Raw genomic sequence first — 23,679 nt, 5'->3', positions numbered from 1 at the left:
TATTCTGAATGGAGACACTTTCTTCAACCAAACTATTTATACCTCGCGAACAATCAGCAGTTTGCGCGCTGCCTCACGGCTTCCCCATGGAAATTGGCCTTCTGTATAATGTCTCTCTCGTCCATGGTCAATAGACGTCTGTTCTGGATGACCTGTTTCCCGTTAACCACCACGTTGTCCACATCCGCACCTGTGGCGATGTAGACAACCATAGAAACTGGGTCTCGCATGGGCTGTGCGTAGAGCTTATCTACCAAATTGATGGAGATGAAGTCAGCCTTCTTTCCCACCTCCAAAGATCCTATGTCCAGGTCTTTGCCTAAGGCCCTGGCACCCATGATGGTGGCCATCTCAATCACCGTGCGTGCTGGCACCAACAAGGGGTCCCCATGGATGGCCTTGGGCAAAAGCGAAGCGAGCTTCATTTCTTGCAAAAGATCCATCACGTTGTTGCATGGGCAGCCGTCACACCCAAGCCCCACCGTCACATTTGCTTCTAAAAGCTCTTTCACTCGCGCAACGCCACTCCCTAGCTTGGCATTGGACGTGGGGCAGTGGGCAACAGAGGCGCTCGACTTGCTTAGGATCCCGATATCCGTGTCGTCCAAATGCACCATGTGCGCAAGCACCGTGCGGGGCCCTAACAAGCCAAGCTCCTTGCAATAACTCATAGGCGTGTGTCCCTTGGACGCAAAAAACTCACGGTCCGCCTTGACCTCAGCACAGTGCATGGTGATGCCTATGTTTCTTGCCCTGGCAATTTTCACCATCCGCCGATACAAGTCCTCAGAGACCCCGCCCGGAGTACGGGCCCCAAACCATACTTCAACCCTTCCGTCACCCGCACCGTCATGTTTATCAAAACATTGGACTGCGTGGTCAAGAGACCGTTCGTCCTCCACAAGCCCGGCATGCATGGTGATCCCTTCCTGCGTGGCATAGCGTGGCTGGTCCATGACGACTTTTCCGAGACATCCTCGGATACCGGACTCCACCACTGCGTCCACGGCTCCAGCAAACCCGTAGCGCTCAGCAAACAACGATTCAACGAAAGTCGTGGTTCCAGACTTCAACATCTCTGCAATTGTGAGCTGTGCAGCCACATACCCATCTTCCTCGGTGAAGTTGCCCTGCATGCGCCAGACTCGGTGACACAACCATTCAATGAGAGCCAAGTCGTCTGCTGCGGTTCTAAGAAGAGATTGTGCCAAGTGCACATGTAGCGAGATGAGGCCTGGCATGACGATTTGGCCCCCGAGGTCAAAGATCTCCTCGTCTTTGAACTTCTGCAATATTTCGTCTGCTGGTCCCACGGCTGCAATCCTGTCTGCTTGCACGACGATGGCGCCATTGTCAATGACGTCGAAATTGGAATTGACTGTGATGATTGTTGCGTTGGTATAAATCATGCTAGTTTGGTTATTGGATGCTGGACAGATCTAAGACTGACGCGTTGAAAGCCATGTTTCTTATACCTCTGAAGTGAGCCTGAGAACCGGTATGCCGGTGCCTTCGTGCTGCGAGCGACCCGCGATAAGGCACCAAGATTCGTCGGCGAATCCCGATGCATGATATGCACTCTACGAACAAAAAATGCTTTGCCATTTTTGTACGGAGTGAGGTCACAGTGGAAGAAGAAGGCACTTGCAAATACTACGAATTTGTGAAGACTGCTGCTTGTTTTCCCGACATATCATCAAAGAGCTATGTACATGCGTTACAAGAAGGCGACGATTCCTGAGCCTCACTGGAACAGTTGACATATCTATTGATTTTGTATGCGTCTCCGTGGGACAAGACTCGAATTGTGGTAAAGAAGCTTTATATTTATATGATATCAGGATGTAGTTTTCCTGGGGAATGAACAAGTTGGTCTCGAACCCATAAAATGGACGGAGGAGCGCGAATTAAAAACAGCTCTAAAAATTAATCATGTTCATGATACCGTATCCTACGCTCACAATGATGATGTAGGCAATGAACGAACTTGGTACGCCGCGGGTGATGAACGTGTTGACGGTCAAATATGGTTTCCCAAATTCATCCGTCATACAGATGGCTGTCACGTTAGGAAAGCCCGAAGTAGGCAAGCCCATGGCAGCAGAACAAAGAAGTGCACTAGCCATAATCAACATACGTGGATGAGGATCGCTCATCTTATTGCCGATTTCGGCAACCAACGGGATCACAATAAGCGCAGCTACCGTGTGGCTGACAAATGTAGCCATTGTCAAAATAAGCAAGCCAAATGTCAACGTGACACCGAATAGAGAAAGCCCTTCGACCTCCTTTTCGATGGTGACAGCGATTGTGGCCAACAAGCCTGATGAAGCGACAGCTTTGCCCAATGCAGTTCCACCCATAGCCAAAACAACAATATTCCATGGATAATTGTTGAAATCCTCAGTGGTGAGCAATCCAGTGCCAAAGAACAAGATGATTGGGATAAGGGCAATTATCCCCATTTCTCCAAATACACCCTCCAATTTCGAGGCAAAGCACCACAACAAAATTGTTGAGATAGACACAATCACGATATACCATTGAATACCAGTGAACTTATCGTCCATGGTTCTGATTGGAACAAGTTGCGTGTTTTGCGAGTTGCACTTGAAGGTCATTAACAAGAACAACCAAATACCAACCAATGAAAGTACACAAACAGGAAGAGCAATAACAAACCATTGGCCCCAAGATGGCTGAGGATCCATTGCTCCAATGGCAATCATGTTCTGAGGAGATGCAATTGGAGAAGCCATTCCTCCAACATTGGAGGCCAATGCGATTCCCAAAATCAAAGCATTGATGAACTTGGAATCCTTTGGAAGAGTTCGGAGAAGAGGATGAATCAATGAAAAACAAAGCACGGGCGCAGCAACATTCGAAACCCACATGGATGCAAATAAGGCGATGCTCATGATTGTCAAAAGCACTACTGACGGGTTAGTACCTGCTTTAGACAACACCCATGTGGAAATGAGTTTGGCAATGTTATACTTCGTCAACGAAGCTGCTAACGTAAACCCACCAAGAAGAAGCAAAATAACAGAACTCCACATGGTAGACAAAATGAATTTGGACGAGTCGAGGGTATCCATGGGCGAGCCGTCCGGATATTTCAAAACTCCAAAATTAACAATGAGGAGAGGAATTAATAAAGACGTCACAAAAAGTGGGATTGTCTCCGTTGCCCACAATAACGATGCACATACTAACAATGCAAAACAATTTTTTTGTGGGACGTCGTCAAAGAATGAGATATTAAGCAAGATCACAGTGATACCGACAATGATGGCCAATTTGACTATTGTTGGATTTCTGAATGAGATGTTGAAGGATGATAATCCCAAGGCCGCTTCCTCGTTGTTGTTAGAGTTTTCAGCGCCCATGGAGTTAGCAGCTTGCGTTTTTCTTTCCAAACCGATCATGTCTCTCCAGACAGTGTTACGTTCCCACACAACATGGTCGCGAAGATGAATCGAAAGCTCTGTCTTAGCTATATTGAGATCTTCTTGATTGCAGATAAGAGCGTAGAGTTTGATAAGTGACTCGATTTTCTCATCGACCGTCTTCATGGTAGATTCCTTGAAGATGTAAGTTTGGGGCAATTTTGGCAAGTACTCATTTTTCAAATTTGCGTTGAGCGATTTATCGAATTTTTTCGTGGCTTTCTTAAATCCTGTCTGGTTAAGCTCAATGAAGCTCTTGAGCTCACACAACGTTGTGTAAAGCGCAATCACTTTTTTTCTTAAAAGCACTCTGGATTCGGAAAGAAGAGCAAGTTGTGGGGGAAGCGACGTGCCGTCGAAATTGGTTGTCCATGCAGAGAAATTAGGTGATTTCAAGTACTCGTCTATCGACTTCGTTTTCATCAACTTTGGCAGGTGCTGGTCGTGCTCGGGGCCTCGGTATTTTGTCCCAGAGCTATCACCATAATCTTCCTCTCCAATAGCATCTTCGCCGTCTTCATTCTCATCTTGTGTGAATTCTGTCTCTGGGTCTGTGGTATTAGGTATTGGATCCTCGTACAAGCTCGCGGCACTTTTACTACGTGCTCTTCCAAGTCCACTCGACCCATCGTCACTTGTACGGAACCGCCTCAAGCCAAATCTTTGAAAAGCGGAATTTCCAAAGTCAGAAGACTCCATTTCATTCTCAAACGCATCGATATCCGCGACCAAGTCGTCGATGTTCTTATATATGAATTCTTCCTGCTTGCGGAAGAAAACGTCGATTTTGTGTAGTTCACTGTCCAAAGCAGTGGTAAACACCACGACAGGGTCTCTGTTGGAAGAAGCCTCGCTGTTTATAAGATGTGCTGATTCGAGATCCTCATTTTGGTGCCGTAACGACTCTCTCTGCAAGTTGTAAATGAGCTTTTTCAATGTCGTATAAGATATGTACTTTGAAGACCATTCTGGTACAGCGTTGAACTGTAGCGAATGCGAGAACTTCATGGCAGGCTCTCACAGTGAAGTTCTGTGGCAGATTTCTGGTGGTGTGAGTTCTCTATCTCTTGGCAACTGGCTGGTTTGCACACGTCCCAAGCCCCTCGTAAGTTGGGGTCCCCTGGATCAGATGCGCGCTTGCGGGTTCCCCAATTTCGTAATTAAAAAGATTGGTAGAGTCCATATGGCAGACAAGGAGTATTTCCAAGCATTCGAAAACAAATATTAATTGAATACAGGCCATCTTCCTCATATTTATGCCGTGGCTGTGCCTATGACTGGGACACCGGACAAGGTGAAAATAAGTGATCAAAATACGTTCGATGTGCCCACCAGTAAGAACCCGTTGCAGAACCGACCTTGAAAATTGTAGTTACTAGCAAATTGCTGACACGTTTTTGAATAATGGTGTTTTCAGTTGTCTTGTAGGAGATTTATATTCGAGCTTCCATCCCAATGTTGCACAACGCAATTTCACATGGACAACTCATTTTTAAAACGTGGATACTTCGTACATAGAAGCAAATTTCAGTCCTAACCTTTTTTCGCAACCAATTATGATGTGTAAAAATAAAGAAAGGAAGTAGAGAAATCACATTGATAAAATGATGCCGCCTAAGACGGAAATCCACAAATTTCCACGTGTGTGCATATTCGCAATTCTCCCAGACTGTTTTAGTTGTATGACAAACGCAGAACCCAAAGCAGTGTCTTTAACGTTTCGAACTGCCGTAGCGAGTTGCCTGCTTCCCCTATTTTTTCCGGTCTGCTCAGAGTTTCTCTTTAGTCTGCGCGAACATTTCCTGCAGAGTACGCGATGCACAGGTTTGGGAGAACCGTGCCGAAGGTGGGGTACCGGCCCGCCAGTATCTCTACCGGTCACGGCCCGTATTTGCAGTATGGATTTCCTTACCATCATCGACAAGTACAGATTGCCCGCGACACCAGCCCAGATTGTTGCGATAGAATCGAACAGTGATATCATTTTAAGAACGCTCCGCCGAATTCTCCAGAGGAAACCTGTCGTCGCTGCACTTATTGCTGCCTCACTATCGTGCTATATATTATTGCCCTCGCTACCAAAGACCAGACTTTCAGCTGACAAAACCATGTTTTCAAAAAGACCCGACAAGCACACAACGGGCCTCATAAATATGAGGAACGACTGCTTTGCCAACTCCACTGTACAGGCATACTCGGCTTTGCCTGGGTTGACCGTTTACTTGAACCGAATGATGGAGGCATACATCAACGTTTTGGAGCTAGTCGCTGACGTTGACGCCGATTTGGATGACATTATCTTGCCGGAAAATATCGTCAAGTTGTCTCGTTCAAAAGAGATTAAGCATGACCAAGCCCCTAAAAAGGCTTTTGACCTATTCAAACTCACGTTGCACGTTGCCTTGGCGAAAATCGTCAAGAAGCTACAGGAGACCCAGATGACATCTAGAACCGTCTCCGTGTGGACCTTCCTTCATGAGATTGAAAGAATTTATAATGCCAAGATATCCCGGTCTCAGCACGATGCCCACGAGTTGACCCAGCTTATCAACGAGACCCTCGAAGCTGAGAATATTCTATGTGTTCGGATTTTGAAACACATCAGAGAAACGCTTTCCGCCAAGGGCCATATCTCGCCTGCCCTTGAGCAAGCTGAATTTCCGGAATTTCCGTTTGGCGGCTTGGTGCTCTCGCAGATGAAGTGTTTGGCATGCTCTCATGTATCAAAGCCCAATATCTCTCCGTTTTTGATGATGACTCTCCACCCGCCGCAGGAAACCAGCACGAAACTTGAGACATTGCTTGACGAAAACGAGGCCGAAACCATTACTGAATACCACTGTTTGAAATGCAGGTTGCTCAGAATCATTGCGAACGAAAAGTGCTTGAAAGATCTAGGGAAACTGAACCCCGAGTCAGAAGAAGCTTTGGTCAGAGAGTTGATTTCGCTCAATGACGAAAACCGCTTATTTATTAATGAGGACTTGAGGAAAGACCTCGAGAAGTACGTGGACTCATACAACAAACTTGGGTTGGACATACTGAAAGTGCACTCTACGGTATTTCGTCAATGCCACATTCTCAAGCCACCCAAACTTTTTGGCATCCACTTGTCCCGCTCTGCATTTGATGGTGTCACGCTTAGTCGGAATCCATGTCGCGTCCACTTCAGCGACAAGATCTCGTTATCTATTGATGAGAAATTTCTTGAGGACTTGCAGAAGTTTCAAAGTAGTTCTGATGATGAGGCTTTCGCTCCTGTTCTGGAGCATGGAGTCTTGACTACAGATGTGAACGATATGGAGGACGAAAACGTCCAGCAAGAGGACGTCGATCTCAAGGGGGACGAGGGAGAAGAAACAGACAATTTGGAGAGCTCTGATGCAGACACACAGACACAGAGTGATTCTGACTCCGACTCCGAATCGGTTTCTCTCTCTCTGGTGGAGGATGCTGCGGAGTCTGTGAGAACAGAGGTGAAAGGAGACACACTCAACCGCGCCCCAATCTCAGAAGACCAGCAACAGAGCTTGATCAAGCATTTCAGCAGATTTGAGTTTAGCGAGAACAACATCTACAAATACCGGCTCAAGGCCATCATCAAGCACCAAGGGTCCCACACTCAGGGCCATTACGAATGCTACAGGAGAAAGCCGCTCTTTGTTAAAGACGGGGAGGGGAAAATTGTCAAGTTGTCCCCCGAGATTGATGAAGAGCTACTCATGCAAGTGGACAAAGTTGGTGGAGGATCAGGCGACCATTTCAACAAAGAGAGAACAACATCAATGTCCACCGTCGATCTGCAAGACACTTTGGATAGTGAGAAAGGCGCGTTCAGACGTAAGTTTTCAATGATCATGGGCCGCCGCCCGTCCATTCTACAGGCCGATCCCCACGAGGCCAATCTACAGGAAATTATCAACTCCGGACTTGCTACTCCTGCCGAGGTTATGGTGGATGGCGGGAATTACTTCCTGGCACCTAGTGCCCTGGATATCCAGAAACTGATGGACAAGATAGCCCGTGATCAGAAGCCGTCTCGGGTGTCCAGAGTCAAGATGAAGAAGATCCCCTCGCTAATCAAAAGCCCGTTCTGGCGGGTTGGCGACTCGCACGTCACTGAGGCGACAAAATCTGCCGTTCTTTTTGAAACCACGAGTGTCTACATGCTCTACTTCGAGAGGGTCGACAGGAAACAATTATAGACATATATGCAGTACAGAGTCACGTGCCCCGATATTGTTACTTGCGGAAGTGAACCAAAAGGTCTTTGTCAAGGCCACTTCTTTCAAGTATGTTTCCTAGCCCAAACTCTTCACAAAGAGCGCCGAGCGGGACATCCACCCTCGGCGTCCCGTCCAGAAATGCTGGCAGAAACAAAGTGGCGCTAGCCCCCGGCCATTCACCATTGGACTGGGCCTCGCTTACATCGAAAACCCCACGGCACAAACTTCGTGGGGTCAGCCCCAACACCCCGCCTGCCCCATACGTGCAAGTTCCTGCCAGCGAGCTCAAAACGCACAAGTCCCAAGACGACTGCTGGACATGCATAAACGGAAAAGTCTACAACATTACTCCATACATTGATTTCCACCCAGGAGGAGTAGAGGAAATCATGAAGTGTGCCGGGCGTGATGGGACTGCTTTATTTAACAAGTACCACAGCTGGGTCAACCCAGAACGTTTATTGGAAAGCTGTATGATTGGAATCTTGGTGCGTTGAGGTGTTGGCTACTCTTGCATTCCCCGCCCGACAATGACGTGGTTCATTGTCCAGTCATGTGGTTCAATGGGGACGTTCTCCGCTAGTTGTTCGGCGAGACACACGCCCATCAAGTAGGGGACGCGGTCGAATTTCGCTTGAAAATCGTGAAGAAATTTGTCATAGTAGCCGGCCCCATGACCAAGCCGGTTACCCAGAAGTGTGAATGCAACCCCCGGTACAATAATGAGGTCGAGATTCCCTGTTTCCATTGCGTCCTCTCCTTGTGCAGGCTCTCGAAGCTTGTACTTTCCAGCTGGTTGGAGTGCGTTCACCTCGTCCAATGTTTTCACGTTAAGAAATGTCATGCTATTGCCCAGACTACTCGGCGGCAGGCATTTTGGAAGAAAAACCGTTTTCTCGTGGTCGAAACAGTATCTCAAGATTGGGCCAGTGCTTGTTTCGACTCTTGGCATGCTCATAAACAATGCCACGGATTTGGCGTTTCGAAACTCCTGGTGTTTAATCAAGGCATCGAAGACACTCTGTGACTGTTCGGCGAGGCGTGCTTCGCTCAAATGACTAAGTTTGGTTTTGATGGCTTTTCTGAGGTCGTTCTTAGCCAATCTAGACATTCCAGGACTACAAATTGCTATTACAGATATGCCTTCGAGTCGAACTGACTCTGACCCGCGGTGTTCATGGCAGTCGCATCACGTGCACATGTGCACCAGAAGTCACTTAGATAGATTATACATCCAAAAACAGGACGGACTTGAGTAAATAGAATAGAGCTGATTTGTAATTGACATACTTGGGTAATATATGCTACTGTGTAGCAGCTCGATGTCTAGGGGGTGACTTTGACAACCTTCTCATCAAACCGCACTGATTTGCGGCGCTCGCCGTTGTAATCCACGGGGATTTCAAGCTCGTTGCCGCTGCCCAATTCCTTCTCGGTCTGCTCAAGCAAGTTCTTGATTTCAGATCTATCTTTTTGCAGGCCCGCGCTGCTGGACTTTCGCCTTTGCTGAGTTTTGAGGTCATCTTTACATTTAGGGCACTTGCAAAGAAACCCCCAGTTGACTCTAAGCTCTCTCTGCCTCTGTTGCACCGTGTGCGAAGGATTCACATATGTGGTGGTGAGCTCCTCGCCCACCTTGATGTCACGAGCGGCATGAACGCGGAGTCCCTCGTACTTCTTCACGGACGTGTCGACGCTAGTGTTGGGATCACAGACATGGTTTAGATGAGACTGAATGAGGAACACACTGGAGTCGAGGTTGTTGATGTTGTAGGTACCCATCATGTGCAAAAACTCGTCGTAATGGAGCTCTTGCGGCGATGCCGAAGGAAACACATTCGCAAACAAGTTGAAGCCTTCTTCCCACAACTTTTCCTGCTGCTCTTCGACAAACAAAGCTCCTCCCTGGAGCGAGTCGAATGCACCGGCCGAGGAGTTGAGTGCTTTGTACCTCACCTTCTGGGAGACGCGAGCCATGGCTTTGAACTGCTTGGCCTTCACGCCAGTTTTGTCGAGAAGGCATTGGGCATATATGAGGGTAATCGCATACAAAGCATTCCACTGCTCCTTGACGCAGTACTCGGTCAAAGCGTGGAAAGCTTCCGGGTTGATGAGCCTTCTGGTCGCACGGCCACCGTGCTTGAGGGAGGAGTGCACCACCTGGTTTGCCACTTTGCAAGTCAGCGAGCACCAGATTTCGGGACAGGTGTTACAGTCCAACCCCTGAAGCACGGAGGTGCGCGAGAGCGCGCGGGACGGGTCGTTGCCCATCTTGCCACAGTTGGTGCACGCCTTCCCCAGAAGAATGAGCTCGTAATGAGCCAACAGGGGCACGAGGAACAACGGCGTTTCCTCCCAGATCAATTCGCCGTTGGCAATTGGTTTCTTCGCGTACAAACCTTTCCCTCGTTTGGAAGTCATCACCAAATTGACCTTTTCCGGTAGCGTGGCGTCCGGAGTGACCTGGGACGTGATGTCGCTGGCGTACGTGAACGGCGCAGAGTCGACAGAGGGAGAGAGACCGAAGTTCTTGAGCAAGGTCTTCATTCTTTTCTCGGAAAGCGTCCAGTTGGGATGCCTGGCCTTGACGAGAGCGTGGAGCCTGCCTGCCCCCAAGGACTCGGTGGAGGAGTCTTCTTTCCATAGGGCGATCACAGCATCGACAACCTGTCTCTCGTGCGGCACCATCGGGCTGGCGACGTCGTCCTCAGTATCGTTGATCTTCACGACCTCGATTCTGGCGCCGAGGTCGGCGGCGGTTTCGGGAGCTGGCATTTCTGTGGGACGGGGAGAAGGCAGGGTCTGGGGCCGGATCTGGCTAGCCAGGACCCACGCGGGCACGCACGTTTTTCGGCGGGCGCTCACGTGACCCGCGGGCAGCCGGCAGGCGCTAGAAAAGCGCCCAGCGGCTCGCCTGTTCCTGGCTATGGCGGTGGGACGCCCGCCCCGTGTGTCTGAGTGTCGCGTGCGCCTCGACCAAAACGGCGCCGTTTTCCGCTTCGATCGTGCTCTTGTAGACCGCGGGCCGGTCCGGGCCCGGCGCCGGCACTTGTTCCGTGCGCAAGACGAAAAACTGGTCGGCAAACGCCGGGCGGCGGTACGAGATCGCGAGGCTCTCGACCTTGTAGTCGTCCTTCAAGAAGCCCGCGGCGTCATGGCGCAACGAGGCGTTCCGCTTGAAGGTCTCGTTGAGCAACGTGGCCAACATGCCGCCATGCACGATGAACGGGTACCCGCACAAGCGGTAGCCCATGTGGACAATGGTCACGGTGTCGTTGGTGCTGCGGTTGTGGAAGATCACGGGCGGCACAGCGATCCCGCCGGGCTGCGCGAGCGTGTGGCTGGTCAAGTGCTGCGCCGCGTACGCCGCCTCGCTTTTCACGGCGGCGGCGGCGGTGTTCCCCAGCCTCACGTACGCCCCGGACGCCGCGCTGTTGTCAAGCGCGTTGCGGTCCAAGTTCTCGTACGACTTCATCATCACCCAGTCGTCGCCAGCGCTGGTGTTCGCCAACTGCTGGTAGACGGGCAACGTCTTGAGCCGGTACTCGAGCTGGATGGGGAGGAGCCCGCTCGGATCGACCTCCGTGGCCCGCGCGTAGGCGTCGAAGATCCACTCGCTGTAGGCCAAGTACGCGCCGGCGGCGCCGAAGCCCACGATGGTTTTCCAGTTCCAGAAGGGCGGCCGGTAGGGCCTGAACCGGATCTCGAAGCCGCGCGGGCGCTGCGATTCCGGGCGCGTGGCGTGGCCCCTGCAGCGAAGAGGCGGGGTCTTGGCGAGGAGACGGCGGGGCAACATGAGCGGGGTGTTTGTGCGGACAAGGGGCGTTTGACGGGGTGGACTGGTTGGGCCCGCGAAGCGTTGGAGGAAGGCCGTCTTGCTAGGGCCCGCGGGCATTGATGCGCGCGCTGCGCCAATTGGGCCGGCCCTAATAAAGCCACGGCAGACGGGCACGGCCCGGCGCGTTTCCGTAGCACTGGCGGCGTGGAGACTGCTTTTTTCTATTATTATTTTTTTAATGGGGCCCCAAGGCGCTGGGGATTTCGAAAAACACGCCGGCTGCTTCCAAGCTGCAGGACGGACCCCCGAGGCAAGGACCAGGCATGGCGGCCCTGGCGCTCCGCCCGCACGCTGCTGGCGCGCATACAGACAGTTACCCACCGTTGCCATCTTCGCGCCCCAATAACCACAGGGCCCGGCGACGGGACCCGGCCTTGACTGGGTGCGTGGTCGTGGGGGCCCCGCCCGAAAAAACAAGGCGACTATGTATAAAATATATCCTGTTAACTGACGTTTATTGAATACAAATGAATATAATCAAGAGAACCTCGAATAATACCATTCGCTAAATGTATTATTTGTTGGGGTTTTATTCAACCAAATATATTTAGACATTCCTATATCTTTATTAGGTTTTCTCGATATGAATCCAGCTTTAGCTAATTTGGATGTTAGTATATCCATAGGAGCATTGAAAATTATAAAATCGGAATTACGTTTAATACCCGCCAATTACCAAGGCCCCACCGGGCGAGCCCGCGACACGGCTAATGACCAAGGCGCGGCTCAGTGAAGAATGCGCGCGGCGTGGTACTGCTCCCCCGCCACCGGCCCTATGTATGCGCGGTCGCCAAACCCACCGACCATAAAGACGTCGCTCACCACGACCTTGGCCCAGTGCGCTTGGTGCGGCGAGCGCTTGTTCAGCGGGAGCCACCGCTCCGCGTCCGGGTGTCTTTCTAGAAAACACCTCTCCAACTTGGCTAGGGCCTCGGGACTGGCGCCGACCGCCACGAGCTCGCCCTGGAGAGTGAGCCGCGGCGACCCTGCGGGCGAAGACGCCACGCCCCCGGGGTAGCGGGTGTCCACGTGCTCCTGTGCCGGGTGGTCGCCGGCTCGAATCGTAAAAGAGTACGGAGAGCCGCGCGCAATGTTTTTTGCGGGGGTGCCGATGTCGAGGACTAGCCAGTAAGGATCGCCGTCGCCGTCGCAGTCGGCATAGTACTCCATGGAGGAGACGGGGAGCCCGTTTTGGGCCGTGCCGGCGTCCCGGCCCTGCCGTTGTTGGATCGTGTTGACGTTCATCAACAGCTCCCTGTTCACGAGGGTGCGGGCGACTTGCGCGCCGTCCGCCACGCCGGGCCACGCCTGGGCCTGGTCCTTCGGGGCCTCGAAGTGCTCCTGGATGCTTGCGGCGGACACGAGCGAGGCCCAGCAGACGTGTGTCAATGAGAATCTCATGGTGGGGGCAAAGTGTCGAAACGCGCGGGCTAGCACAACCAAACAGTGCACCCAGAATCTGATGACAGGTGCGCGGTAGCTGGGGCCGGGCGAGGGCCGCGTTGCTGCGCCCGCACCCAAGCGACGGGTGTTCTAATATGTAGGGGCAGTCTAGCAATAAGCAGTATACACGCCGTCCCCGGCCTTCGCGAGCGGGCGCCCATCTAATTGGCCCCAGTCGGTGCGCCAGGGCCACGGAGCCAAGGCGCGAGCACCCGGATACCCAGGCCTCTATACAACCTCACGCGCTTCTCTGCAAGAGCGTGGTTTTCGACCCACAACGGGCAGATTCAAACGAGCAGATCCAAACGAGCAGATCCAAACGGGCAGATCTATACGGGTGGATCCAAACGGATAGATCCATACGGATAGATCCAAACGGATAGATCCTAACGGGTGGATCCAAACGGGTGGATCCTAACGAGCAGATCCAAACGGATAGATCCAAACGGATAGATCCAAACGGATAGATCCAAACGGATAGATCCAAACGGATAGATCCAAACGGATAGATCCAAACGGATAGATCCAAACGGATAGATCCAAACGGATAGATCCAAACGGATAGATCCAAACGGATAGATCCAAACGGACATGAGATCCACGGAACGGCGGGCATCCTCGGCGCAAGGCCCGCCCGCCAGAGTCCACAACGCAACAAGAAATGAAGATGCCGTCGCACGGCCAGTTCAGACGGCCGAGCTAGATCTCAATGTCCCCCACGACATCGTCAGTCAACGCGTCGTCCTCCTCGTCTGCGCCCATGGACGCGTCGTCCATGTTTTCATCGTAGTCGTCGTGGTAGGCGCTGTCCTCACTTGCAGCGCGCTGCCTCCTGGCGCCGCGGGAGTCCATGCCTACCGGCGGCGTGGCCGTTCTGGCGATTTGCAGATGGTGCCCCCTGGTGATGGCGGTCAAGTAAAGGAAGCACACGCGCTTCTTCTTCTTGTTGTAGATGAACCAGTAGTTGGACCATAGCGTCTGGAAAGGGTGGTGCAAGTCCTCCAATATCGACTGGTCCGAGGGCTGGAACTCGTATATCTTGCACGCGGTGTCGGCCGCGAGAAACGCCGGGTCCATGGGCCCCGGCGAGCCCGCGTGGGGCTGGTTGAAGCTGTTCTTGCGGGAGCCCGCGCCGCCCTGCGCCGCCAACGAGGGCGAGCGCGAGGGGACGAGGTCCATGTAGGCGTTGATGGTGTCCCAGACCCAGCTGAGCAAGTCCTCCTTCTTGCCGAGCGAGACCATGATGCTGTTGAAGCGGTGCCGCAAGCTCTCGGCAGAGTCGACGCGGTAGAAGTTCTCGGTGGAGGGCTGCAAGTTGGAGAAGTCGTGGTCCGGGTACGTCGTGTTCAAGATGGCGATGAGGTACGCGAACGTCTTCCTGGTGGCCGTGTTGCGCAACGGCCCGAAGGGCGACTCGTCAATGGCGGACTCCTCGCCGTTGTCCTCTAGACTGGGCGCGGCGAGTTTGCGGCAGACGGGCGCCTTGCCGTCGGCCAAGGTGCCGTCGGACTTGTGGAACGAGGCCAGGTGGTCGCTGAAGGACGCGGGCCGGTCGAACAGCTCGGGCTGGAGACTGCCGCGCCTCCAGAAGTGCGGCTGCTGCGGCGAGGCGCTGGAGCCGAGGAGCGAGTGCACGGACTGCTTGCGCTCCCTGTCGAGCGACTGCGACAATAGCTGGTCCTCCATGATCTGGTCCAAGTGCTTGTCGATGGTCTTGAACAACTTGCGGTCGGAGCCGATGGCCTTGGTGGTGAAGAGGTCGCACCCACCCTTGATGGTGAGGTTGTTGTCGGGCGAGTGGAAGTTGAGCTCCTGGTTGACCAACTCGATGTCGACCTCGTCGATGAACTTCATGGCGCGGTGTGGGCGGCGGCGGCAGGGGAGGGTGGTGCCGGTAGCGGAGGGTGGTGCTGGTAGTGGAGTGGGGTGGGCGTTGACCAGCAATGGTGTGGGCGTCCTAGTACTGGAACAAAGTAGGCGTCTTGGTGGGATGGAGGGGGCGTTCTAGTCTGAGAAAGCACGGGCGTCTTTGTACTGAAGAAAGCCCTGGATGTCTTTGCACTGGAATAGAGCACGGGCGGGTGTCGTTGCAATGGATCCCCACCAGGGCCGGCGGCCAGGTGATATTCGTCGATAGCGCGGGCCCGGCGCACGTGCCGATCACGTGCGCGGCGCCGCGAGGCCCGTCTGGCTTATCTCGAATTCGGCAGTCGCAGCGCCGAGCGCCAGGGCCAGCACCGCCCGCGCGAACCGGCGCACGCGGGGGCCCAGCCCGCCCGGGGCCTCCGCGCCAGGCCCGCCCTGGTACGTCTTCCAGAGGAGAATGCGGTGCGTGGCGAGCTTGGTCCAGGTGTAGCCCAACGCCGGCACCACTTTGGGGGGCCGCGGCGCCTGCTCGGGGCCGGGCGCCGTGTGAGCGTGCCCGGCGGCCGCGGCCGTATATTTTGGGCCGGCGGCCGTGGGGTGCTGGCTGGTGTTGGCGGGGGCCGTGGGGTGTTGGCCAGCGCTGGCCGGGGGCAGGCCGCGCGCACTGGCCCCGGCCCCCCCGCTGGCCCCGGCCCCCGCAACCGCGCGCCCCGCGCCCCAGCCCAGGAACGCACCGAGCTGGAAATCGTAGGCCAACGGGCCCGCGCCCGCCGCGCCGCGCCCCGCGTCCGCCGCGTCCATCACGTCGCTCACCTGGTTGGCGAGCACCACCGCGACATTGTAGGCCCGCGCCAACGCCCCCAAGTGGCGGTACATCGTGTACAAGTAGTGTTGCCTGGCCGCGCGGCTGCGGAAGCGCGCGCCGCCCTGGAGGAAGCGGCCCGTGACGCCGGCAAACCGGGCCTTGTGCTGGCCATACGCCGGCACGTGCGCGAGCCGCCGCTCCTGCCAGGCCACGTGCCCGCGGAGGAACTGCAGCGTGTCGAGGCACGCGTCCTCGGCCCGCAAGTGGTGGCCCACGCTGTCGACAAACACCGCGGCAGTGGCCACGCCGCGGCGCCGGTTCTCCTCGAGCTTGAGCCGGAGCTGCGTGAACAAAATGTGGTCCTGCGTCTCGAGGTCCGGGCAGTAGATGTACGCCACCCGTTCGAGCGCGCCCGCCCCGCCGAAGTCGCTAAGCCGTCGGCTCGCGAGCGGCGCCTCCGTGGAGATGTAGATACACGCGGTGGGGTTTGTGTCGTTGCGTGCGGTGGGGTTTGTGTCGTTGCGTGCGGTGGGATTTGCGTGGTTGTGTGCGGTGTTATTTGCGTGGTTGTTTGTGTGGTTGTGTGCGGCATTTGCGGTTTCGGGTGCGGTGGGATTTGCAATTTCATTTACGGTGTGGTGTGTGGTTTGGTGTGTGGTTTGGTGTGTGGTTTGGTGTGCGGTTCCGTGGCCGTGCTCGCCGCCGCGCTGGGCCTGGACGGCCAACGCGAGGAGGAACTGAGACTTGCCGCTGCCGCTGGCGCCAAACACCTCGGTGATCTGGCCCAACGGCACGCCGCCCCGCAAGCCGCGGTCGAGGCCAGCGAGCCCCGTGGGGATGGACGCGCGGCCCACGCCGGGCGGGCGGGTCGCGAGCCGGGCGCCAAAGAGACGCCGGGCGCTGCCCACCAACCGTAGCACTTCCTCGGGCGGGACGCCTGCCCGAGCGCCGAGCGACTCGGCGGTGTGCCGGCTGCAGCCGCGCGAGAGGCGGATGAGGTCGACCAGCGAAAGCCCGAGCCGGGCCAGGAGCCGCTCGACGTCGAACACCCCGTCGTTTCGGGGCGCGAGGGGGAGTTCGGGGTATTGCTTGGAGAGGTCCATTGCGGACTGGAGAAGGCGCCGGGCGCTCCGCGCGGCGAAAAAAGTGCGCGGGCCCCGTCGGGCACGTGCCGCCGCTCTACGGAGCGGGCTAGGGAGGTGCTGTATTCTATGTACCGGATGGACACGCGGCGCCGGAAATGAAGAACCGCGGCGGCGGGCCTGATGGGCGCCGGAAATGAAAAACCACTTGTCGGGCCTGGTGGGCGCCGGAAATGAAAACCACTTGTCCACGCGCCTAGTGGGCGCCGGAAATGAAAAACCACTTGTCCACAGACTTGTCGATGGGCGCGGCGGGGAGGGGAGACGCCGCGGGCACCTCCGCGGCCTCGGAGAACGAGGCGGTGGAGCTCAAGGTGCTGTTGGTCAAGTCGATCTCGCCTGGCGCGGTCGAGCCCTTGATCAACTTGTCCCAGGCCTCGGCGCATTCGGCCACAACCTCGTCCGCGTACTTCTTGTTCTTGCACTCGCCGGAAAAGGCAAACTGGTTCTCGGGCTTGCCGTCGGGGATCTTGTAGATCCGGAACCACTCATTGGTGGCCCTCAACAAGCCGGGCAAGTGGGTCTCGACGTCCTCGATGTCGTTCAACTTGGGCGCCAAGGGGTCGTTGACGTCAATGACAATCACCTTCCAGTCGGTCTCGCCCTCGTCCAACAAGGCCATGACTCCCAACACCTTGACCTGCTTGACCTGCCCGACCTCGGCAACCTGCTCGCCAATCTCACACACGTCCAAAGGATCGTCGTCTCCCTTGGCCTTGGTCTCGGGGTGGACCTGGTTGGGGTCCTCCCAGGTTTGAGGGAAGGCACCGTAGTTGTGGATGTAGCCGTGGTGAGGGAAACAGTTTCTCACAAACCTCAACTTGCCCTTCTTGGTGTCCTGGATGATGGGGTTCAACTTCTGTTCTTTGGAGATCTCCAACTTGGCGTTGGTCCATCTGGGGACCTCCACGATCATGTTGAGAATGGTCTTCTCCTTGTTGGCGTACAAGGGGATGTCGTGGAAGGGCGACACGACCTTGCCATCTTTCTCGATGTAGACCTTGTAGTCCAAAGTGTTGGCGGCACCAATTTGACGGGTGGTGTAAGACATTGTGTTTGTTCTGGAAGCAGGGGGGCAGGAGCTCGTCCACCGGGGGTTTTCGGGCCTTTTTATTTGTTGGGTGTGCACACTGCCGAATCACGTTTTGTTGCATACTTCGTGTGCGACCTTTTTCCACATGTATGTGTTGAGGTCCTCGTCCCGCGAGGAATCGCTCATCACATTGAGCTCCGCCTTCTTGCCTAGGAGCATTCCCCGGGTGAGCTCTCTTTTGAGAAGCCTCAAACTCTCAGCTTCAGCGCCTAGCTCGGCTTGGAACCCGGAGACTTCCTTGAGAAAATTCATCATGAGCTTCCACTCTTTGGCCGCGATGGTCAAGTGGCCGCGCAGATGCTCGAGGAGATATGTGCCGGCGAAAACCACTTTCGAATCCGGGCCACCGGCACCTCGCATGTACGTCCACCAAATACGTAGTCCGTAAACATCTGAATCGACAAACACTAGGATAGGCGCGTGGGGAAAGGTGTTCTCCAACGCACTAAGAAAGCGCACACTGGCCCGATCGGGGTTCCCCTTGCCCGTGAGCATAATTATCTTCTGCGGAGTCGGTACATGGCGCAAATATCCGCTAAACGACTTGAAAACAGCCTCCTTTTCCAAAACAACTATCGCCCCAATGTTATCTGTGCAGTGCATGCTTTCAGGTATCGAGGTAGGAATCAACACACTCTCTCCATCGTAGTTCAAGTTAATGTCGGCACCTCCTTGCAGCTCAAGTCGGATGTGCGGGCCACCGTACACAAGACCCTTGGGCGACGGAAACACTTTCAAGTCCCGCTCAAGAGAATACCCCAAAGAAGAAGCTATCAATCTCAAAGACTCGTTCAGCCGATACTGGCTCCCTTGGAACGCAGACACATCTCTATAATAGATGTCGCGGAGGGTTGTTGTGCTTTGTCGTCGGAGGTTTTGCGTCACAAGTCGGAGGGCAGTCAACACGGCGGTAAATCTGCTCGCTTGTGACTCGGTCTCGGAAAACTCACGGAGAAGCACAAATACACCACTTCTGGGTCTTGATGCTCTAATGGAAACCCCGTATGTCTTCAAGACTAGTTCGTGTTCATCTCGGCTTGCTAGAAGCATCTCGCTCCATAGCTCTTCAAGAACCAAGAGTGGCGGGCGGCTGCTGTGAAGTTAGTACGTATGGCTGCAAATAAAGGCCTCTAGCTCAACACTAGTGGACCGTTTTGGATATGATGAAACGTAATACTTTTGCTGGAGAAGTGGGATGATGTACTGAGACATCGCTGGCACCTCTAACTTTGATGACTCGGGGTCTTTTGGCCTCGCCTGTTCGATTGCTTTCAATCGCAAATTGAACCTCATTGGACTACGTGCTGCAAGAACCAAAAGCACGGGGCAGAAAAGTGTACTTGGTTTAGTGGGATATTTTCTTTTGCGTTGATCAGTTGAGTCCTGGCTGAATTGTAACGAGATTTGTGGTCCCGACTTTTTTTTATGTTTCTCTCCTCAATGCTTTAACAGTTTCCGGGGTGTTGTGGGCGGCGCGCTCCCAATTATTTCGTGGAAGTGAGATAAACGTTGCATCTGAGACTACGACTACTGAGGTCAATAATATTGGGAAGGGTACAAACGAATAAGACCGATGGAAATGAAGAAGTGTAAATGGATGATGTGTCAGTCATTTGAAGACGCGTTCGATTTCAAAAAATGCCGAAAGCTATTAGTCCAACCAAACTATAGGTCAAACCAAACTATAGAATAAACCAAGGCGAGCCTTGTATGCCCACCAACAAGGCATTTCAGATAGTTTCAAGCCCTGCTTCGCCATTTGGGATAAACGACATTCCTCCCTTCCTAGACGCGCAGGGATAATGCGAAGTGAGGCGCTGGGTGTCTCAGGCTAAATGCATGGGGGCTGCGCGCACGAGGCTAGACTGAGGCAATCACCGAGGCACCTGGTCTAGACAGGGCAAAACATTTGGAGAAAAAAAGAGAGGAAGAGAAGAAAAAAACCAACGGAACAGACACCTCAAAGTGGAATTGGACATCGGAAACAAGACGGACGCTGTCGCTTTTGTTTTCCCCCACCAATGTGAGTCCGGTGACATCCTCCCCGAGACGGTAGCATTATATACTTGGCCTATATGCACACGTGGTCCTGCACGCTTAGCATTTTGCGCATGGGGCCAACCCCGGAGAAGATCATGCGTCAACATTCTGGAGTGCTCCCCAGGCGTCTTCGACAGTGCTTTACTTTTACATCTTTCACTAGTTTCTGTGCTTGCCAAAACAGAACCATACCTTTGAATTCCTTCATTGCGCTGCGGCCAGCCACGACAGAACCCTCTTCTTTTTGGATCCAAATTTCGCGTCACGCCAAGAACAACGCTGCACTCAAGATGCCAAATATACATAGCGTCGAGCACCATCTCAATCGGAGATACTTCTATGCCAGCGACTGGTCCGGCGGTGCCCGATGGGCATTTTTTGCCATCTTCATTGCCATCATTGTGATCTGCGTCATAGGTACAATCCGAGTCAATAAGAAAAGAAGCCGACAGGGCATCCAGCCAATCTACGGCACACGGTGGATGACGCCTCCGTCGTATTTCCAGTCTCAGGACCAGTACAACCAGCCAGCACGGGGAGATGCAGATATACCCACTGCGTATGTGCCCACATATACGGAGCAGGCGAACGCTAACGATATGGGCTACTATGCACCAGACGGCACGTTCTACCCGAACCCCAATTCTAAGGGCCCGATTTTCCCCGAGTCGGCTCACCACAGGACAACCTCCAACGCCGACGGGCAGCCGCTTCTGCAATTTGACCAAAATGGAGTCAGGGTCTTTTCCGACGAAATGACAGAAGATTTCACGCGACCCACAGGCCCGCCTTCGGGCATGACTGGTATAAGCAGGGACGACACAGCTCCAAGCTCTGTGGACATTTACGAAAGACCAGGCCATCCTCCTCCAGGCGCCCGCTAGAGTAGACGGCATATGAGACTTTACCATTGATTGAGCTGACGGGATGCAGCTCTTGAGACGTCATGTCCAAGAGTGTTCTGTGGTTGTGGCTAGTGAACTGTTGTGACTAGTGAAGTGAATGGCTGTGATCTGCTGCTTCACGAAAATACTGCAGAAGGCTGTGAATTTATTTGCGAAGCGGGGCGATTTCATCTGCGAGCCATGATTCCGACGGAAACTCTGTTTGGTGTATATTTTGGTGGAGGCTCTGCTGGTGGAGATTTGATTGAAAAAGTACCCCACGCAGGTGGAGACTCAATCTGGTGGAGACTCAATCTGGTGGAGACTCAATCTGGTGGAGACTCAATCTGGTGGGGACCCTATCTGGTGGAGACTCAGTTGCTGGGAGCCTCAATTTCCGCGAGGTTTAATTTTTGCGTGGACTTAATTTATGCGTAGAGTTAATTTAGCAAATACCCAATTAGATGGAACTTCATTTGGATACCCAGTTAGATGGAGACTTAATTAAGTAAACACCAAATCCGATGAAGACTTCATTTTTGTGGAGACTCAGTGCAGCACGTGTGACCCTCCCTTGCTTCGCCTGATTTCGTAAAATATGATTGGTGTTCGTAGTCTTATCAAAGGACGTCAGGTGCAAGCTCGGAGCCCGAACATACCGGGAGAACGGAACTGGGTGGCCCGAGTCACATCCTTCGAAACTCAGGACAGCTTAGCTCCCACAATGTGCAGCATCAAACCTCTCGGGCCAGATCCCGAATATTTGTACGAAATCAGCTTGTATGTCTGAACGACGAACGGCTGTTGGGTGCATGGTGCGGCTCACATCGCAGGACGTATGATTCCAGTTCTAATATTCCCAAGCACGTCATATTGTGTCTCCCTCGCATCCTTACAATAATTGTAGCAAGCTGGTCACTCTTCCAAAGGTCGAGAAGAGCAGGCGCAAAGAGCAACTATCGCCAACGGTGAAACTCATTAGCCTTATCGGAAGTTGGGGTACACTCGTGTCGGCCTACCATTTCCGCACTCAGCCCCGTACGGAGTGTGATTATAAATCTGAGTCCAAAAATGCTCAGAGCCGCTGCCATGATAGTGAAGGTCATCGTTTGGTGTTCTGTGGCCCACAACGCTCGTATATGAAATTACGACATCTACTTTGCCAATTGATTGCCTATACACCATGCATGACAAACGTCACGCCTGCGGGAACATGTAACACCCCCGTGCCACGACAAGAGAGCCGTCCAAATAGCCTGCAGATCTAGTTTTCAATGAAAGGCACCACGAAATCACTCCGAAATGCCAATCTTTGGAGGTTTGCAGTGGCGCCGGATATTCGGCTTGTCGCCGCACTCCGGGCACAGCCCACTCTTCCTGCAGGACCGCATCGTATCCCTGAATGTAGCAAGCGCGAGCGAGGCTCGGGCAGGGAAAAACCCATCCATCACGACATCCAAAACCACCTGCTTTGCCACCTGACTTTCGGTGCACGTGCCTGGCCTATAAATCCAGACCCCCATTTCCCTTCCCCACATCCCCGGGATTTCGAAGCCACTTATATTCCTCACGTTTCGTTACAACACACAGCAACAGTAACATCAAAATGCCAGCTTTGCACGATATCCACCACAAGCTTTTAGCCAAGAGGTACTACTATGGGCTGACGTCCAGTGGCGCCCGATGGGCATACTTTGCCATAGTCGCCGTGGCTCTAGTGTTGCTCATAGCCTCCATTATTTTGGTCAATCGGAAAAGAGGCCGCCGAGGCGCCAAGCCCATTCAAGGAACACAATGGATGACGCCTCCTTCCTACTATCAATCGCAGACGTACTACAACCAGCCGACGCGCAGAGACCCAAACATGCCCAGCACTTACGTGCCTCAGTATACGGAGACCGCTAATGCGGGCGACATGGGCTACTATGCCCCAGACGGGACTTTCCATCCCAGGTCCAGTAAAGACGGGCCGGAGTTTCCTGAAAACGCCCACCAAAGAACCACGGCCAACTCCGACGGCCAGCCAATCCAAGCCTTTGACCAAACAGGCACAAGGGTGGTGGCAGATGAAGACATAGACGATTTCACGCGGCCCGTGGGCCCGCCTCCGGGCTCGTCCGGAATTGACGGCGACACGACCTCATCCAATTCGAAAGAGGTGGAGAGACCAGACCATCCCCCGCCATCTATGCGTTAAGATGGCAATTGGCGGTGAGCGGAGAGGACGGGCGAGACTTTAATTATAGGACACAGTATATACGATTTGTATGCAATTTCTAAGCCGGGCTTGACTCCGACTGAAATAACGAGAACCAGGCAGTCTGCCGGAACGCCTTGCGACGGACGCCGGACCAGATTGCGGCGCACTTGCAAAGGTGTTTCAAGCCTGAATGTGTTTTTGTTCTATTCTTAATTTTTTTTTTTTTTCTGGTGAGGAAAAGACGCTGTTCGTGGTCCTTGGGCTTCTCGGCCTTCAGAGTTGCTTTCGAAGGGTCTGGCTCTCTACATGGAAGGGGCTCTTTACCGGTAACATGTGCGTTCGTATGGACGAGATCACTCGAATACCCATTCGCGTCTTCCCAGAGCAAGCTTTCAAAAAGTCACATGACCGCCACTCGCCCTAACACGGATGGTTCGTACCAGTCGAGAACATTGCAAGAGTGTATAGGCAAAGCACATGTGGAAACCACTGTCACCAGGGCTGCATGGCTCTGGCTACGCGAAAAGCCATGGTCCCCGTGGCAACGGAAAAAGCCGCAATACACCTCAAGTCGTGCCAAGAAATACGGGTGCCAAGCACCAAATCTCGAATATATGGGTGGAAAAGATTGGCGTCCGCAGACTGCCCCCAGTCTCCGATGCAGCAAATCCTAACATTTAATATCGTGGGTTA

General features: G+C 53.7%; 13 protein-coding genes across 13 annotated transcripts; 4 read left to right on the top strand and 9 right to left on the bottom strand.

Annotated features, from left to right (window-relative positions):
• Positions 1-53: 53 nt before the first annotated feature.
• On the bottom strand, positions 54-1,409 carry METBIDRAFT_46258 (amidohydrolase; the record flags this gene model as incomplete). The annotated part of the gene is made up of 1 exon (XM_018858018.1): positions 54-1,409. One exon carries the CDS (start codon positions 1,407-1,409, stop codon positions 54-56), a length of 1,356 nt encoding a protein of 451 aa, XP_018710099.1.
• Positions 1,410-1,919: 510 nt separating this feature from the next.
• On the bottom strand, positions 1,920-4,457 carry PHO91 (Pho91p; the record flags this gene model as incomplete). Its single annotated transcript, XM_018857986.1, has 2 exons — positions 1,920-3,853; positions 3,932-4,457. 2 exons carry the CDS (start codon positions 4,455-4,457, stop codon positions 1,920-1,922), a joined length of 2,460 nt encoding a protein of 819 aa, XP_018710098.1.
• A 1,100-nt stretch (positions 4,458-5,557) lies between these two features.
• Positions 5,558-7,654, top strand: METBIDRAFT_79580 (putative ubiquitin-specific protease; the record flags this gene model as incomplete). The annotated part of the gene is made up of 1 exon (XM_018859092.1): positions 5,558-7,654. One exon carries the CDS (start codon positions 5,558-5,560, stop codon positions 7,652-7,654), a length of 2,097 nt encoding a protein of 698 aa, XP_018710097.1.
• An 89-nt stretch (positions 7,655-7,743) lies between these two features.
• On the top strand, positions 7,744-8,172 carry METBIDRAFT_46380 (uncharacterized protein; the record flags this gene model as incomplete). Its single annotated transcript, XM_018858034.1, has 1 exon — positions 7,744-8,172. One exon carries the CDS (start codon positions 7,744-7,746, stop codon positions 8,170-8,172), a length of 429 nt encoding a protein of 142 aa, XP_018710096.1.
• Positions 8,173-8,180: 8 nt separating this feature from the next.
• METBIDRAFT_79575 (5-formyltetrahydrofolate cyclo-ligase) lies at positions 8,181-8,786 on the bottom strand (the record flags this gene model as incomplete). The annotated part of the gene is made up of 1 exon (XM_018859091.1): positions 8,181-8,786. The coding sequence occupies one exon, from the start codon at positions 8,784-8,786 to the stop codon at positions 8,181-8,183; it is 606 nt and encodes a 201-aa protein (XP_018710095.1).
• A 215-nt stretch (positions 8,787-9,001) lies between these two features.
• METBIDRAFT_46062 (S-adenosylmethionine-dependent methyltransferase) lies at positions 9,002-10,450 on the bottom strand (the record flags this gene model as incomplete). Its single annotated transcript, XM_018857987.1, has 1 exon — positions 9,002-10,450. The coding sequence occupies one exon, from the start codon at positions 10,448-10,450 to the stop codon at positions 9,002-9,004; it is 1,449 nt and encodes a 482-aa protein (XP_018710094.1).
• Positions 10,451-10,565: 115 nt separating this feature from the next.
• METBIDRAFT_19233 (uncharacterized protein) lies at positions 10,566-11,354 on the bottom strand (the record flags this gene model as incomplete). The annotated part of the gene is made up of 1 exon (XM_018854849.2): positions 10,566-11,354. A coding segment is annotated over one exon (789 nt), but the record flags the coding sequence as incomplete, so codon positions are not given.
• A 727-nt stretch (positions 11,355-12,081) lies between these two features.
• On the bottom strand, positions 12,082-12,914 carry METBIDRAFT_79572 (CREG family protein; the record flags this gene model as incomplete). Its single annotated transcript, XM_018859090.1, has 3 exons — positions 12,082-12,106; positions 12,256-12,821; positions 12,876-12,914. 3 exons carry the CDS (start codon positions 12,912-12,914, stop codon positions 12,082-12,084), a joined length of 630 nt encoding a protein of 209 aa, XP_018710092.1.
• A 741-nt stretch (positions 12,915-13,655) lies between these two features.
• On the bottom strand, positions 13,656-14,810 carry MAF1 (RNA polymerase III-inhibiting protein; the record flags this gene model as incomplete). The annotated part of the gene is made up of 1 exon (XM_018858014.1): positions 13,656-14,810. One exon carries the CDS (start codon positions 14,808-14,810, stop codon positions 13,656-13,658), a length of 1,155 nt encoding a protein of 384 aa, XP_018710091.1.
• A 2,155-nt stretch (positions 14,811-16,965) lies between these two features.
• On the bottom strand, positions 16,966-17,820 carry IPP1 (inorganic diphosphatase; the record flags this gene model as incomplete). Its single annotated transcript, XM_018857967.1, has 1 exon — positions 16,966-17,820. The coding sequence occupies one exon, from the start codon at positions 17,818-17,820 to the stop codon at positions 16,966-16,968; it is 855 nt and encodes a 284-aa protein (XP_018710090.1).
• An 87-nt stretch (positions 17,821-17,907) lies between these two features.
• On the bottom strand, positions 17,908-18,912 carry SPO11 (Spo11p; the record flags this gene model as incomplete). Its single annotated transcript, XM_018858030.1, has 1 exon — positions 17,908-18,912. One exon carries the CDS (start codon positions 18,910-18,912, stop codon positions 17,908-17,910), a length of 1,005 nt encoding a protein of 334 aa, XP_018710089.1.
• A 1,280-nt stretch (positions 18,913-20,192) lies between these two features.
• On the top strand, positions 20,193-20,786 carry METBIDRAFT_45884 (resistance to Congo red protein; the record flags this gene model as incomplete). The annotated part of the gene is made up of 1 exon (XM_018857969.1): positions 20,193-20,786. One exon carries the CDS (start codon positions 20,193-20,195, stop codon positions 20,784-20,786), a length of 594 nt encoding a protein of 197 aa, XP_018710088.1.
• Positions 20,787-22,392: 1,606 nt separating this feature from the next.
• Positions 22,393-22,983, top strand: METBIDRAFT_13314 (resistance to Congo red protein; the record flags this gene model as incomplete). Its single annotated transcript, XM_018854339.1, has 1 exon — positions 22,393-22,983. One exon carries the CDS (start codon positions 22,393-22,395, stop codon positions 22,981-22,983), a length of 591 nt encoding a protein of 196 aa, XP_018710087.1.
• Between the last annotated feature and the right edge of the window lie 696 nt (positions 22,984-23,679).

This window comes from Metschnikowia bicuspidata (genome assembly GCF_001664035.1).
Source record: "Metschnikowia bicuspidata var. bicuspidata NRRL YB-4993 chromosome Unknown METBIscaffold_6, whole genome shotgun sequence".
Taxonomy (NCBI): domain Eukaryota; kingdom Fungi; phylum Ascomycota; class Pichiomycetes; order Serinales; family Metschnikowiaceae; genus Metschnikowia; species Metschnikowia bicuspidata.
Note: the sequence above shows the minus strand (reverse complement) of the source record. Positions and strands in the feature narration are given on the sequence as shown.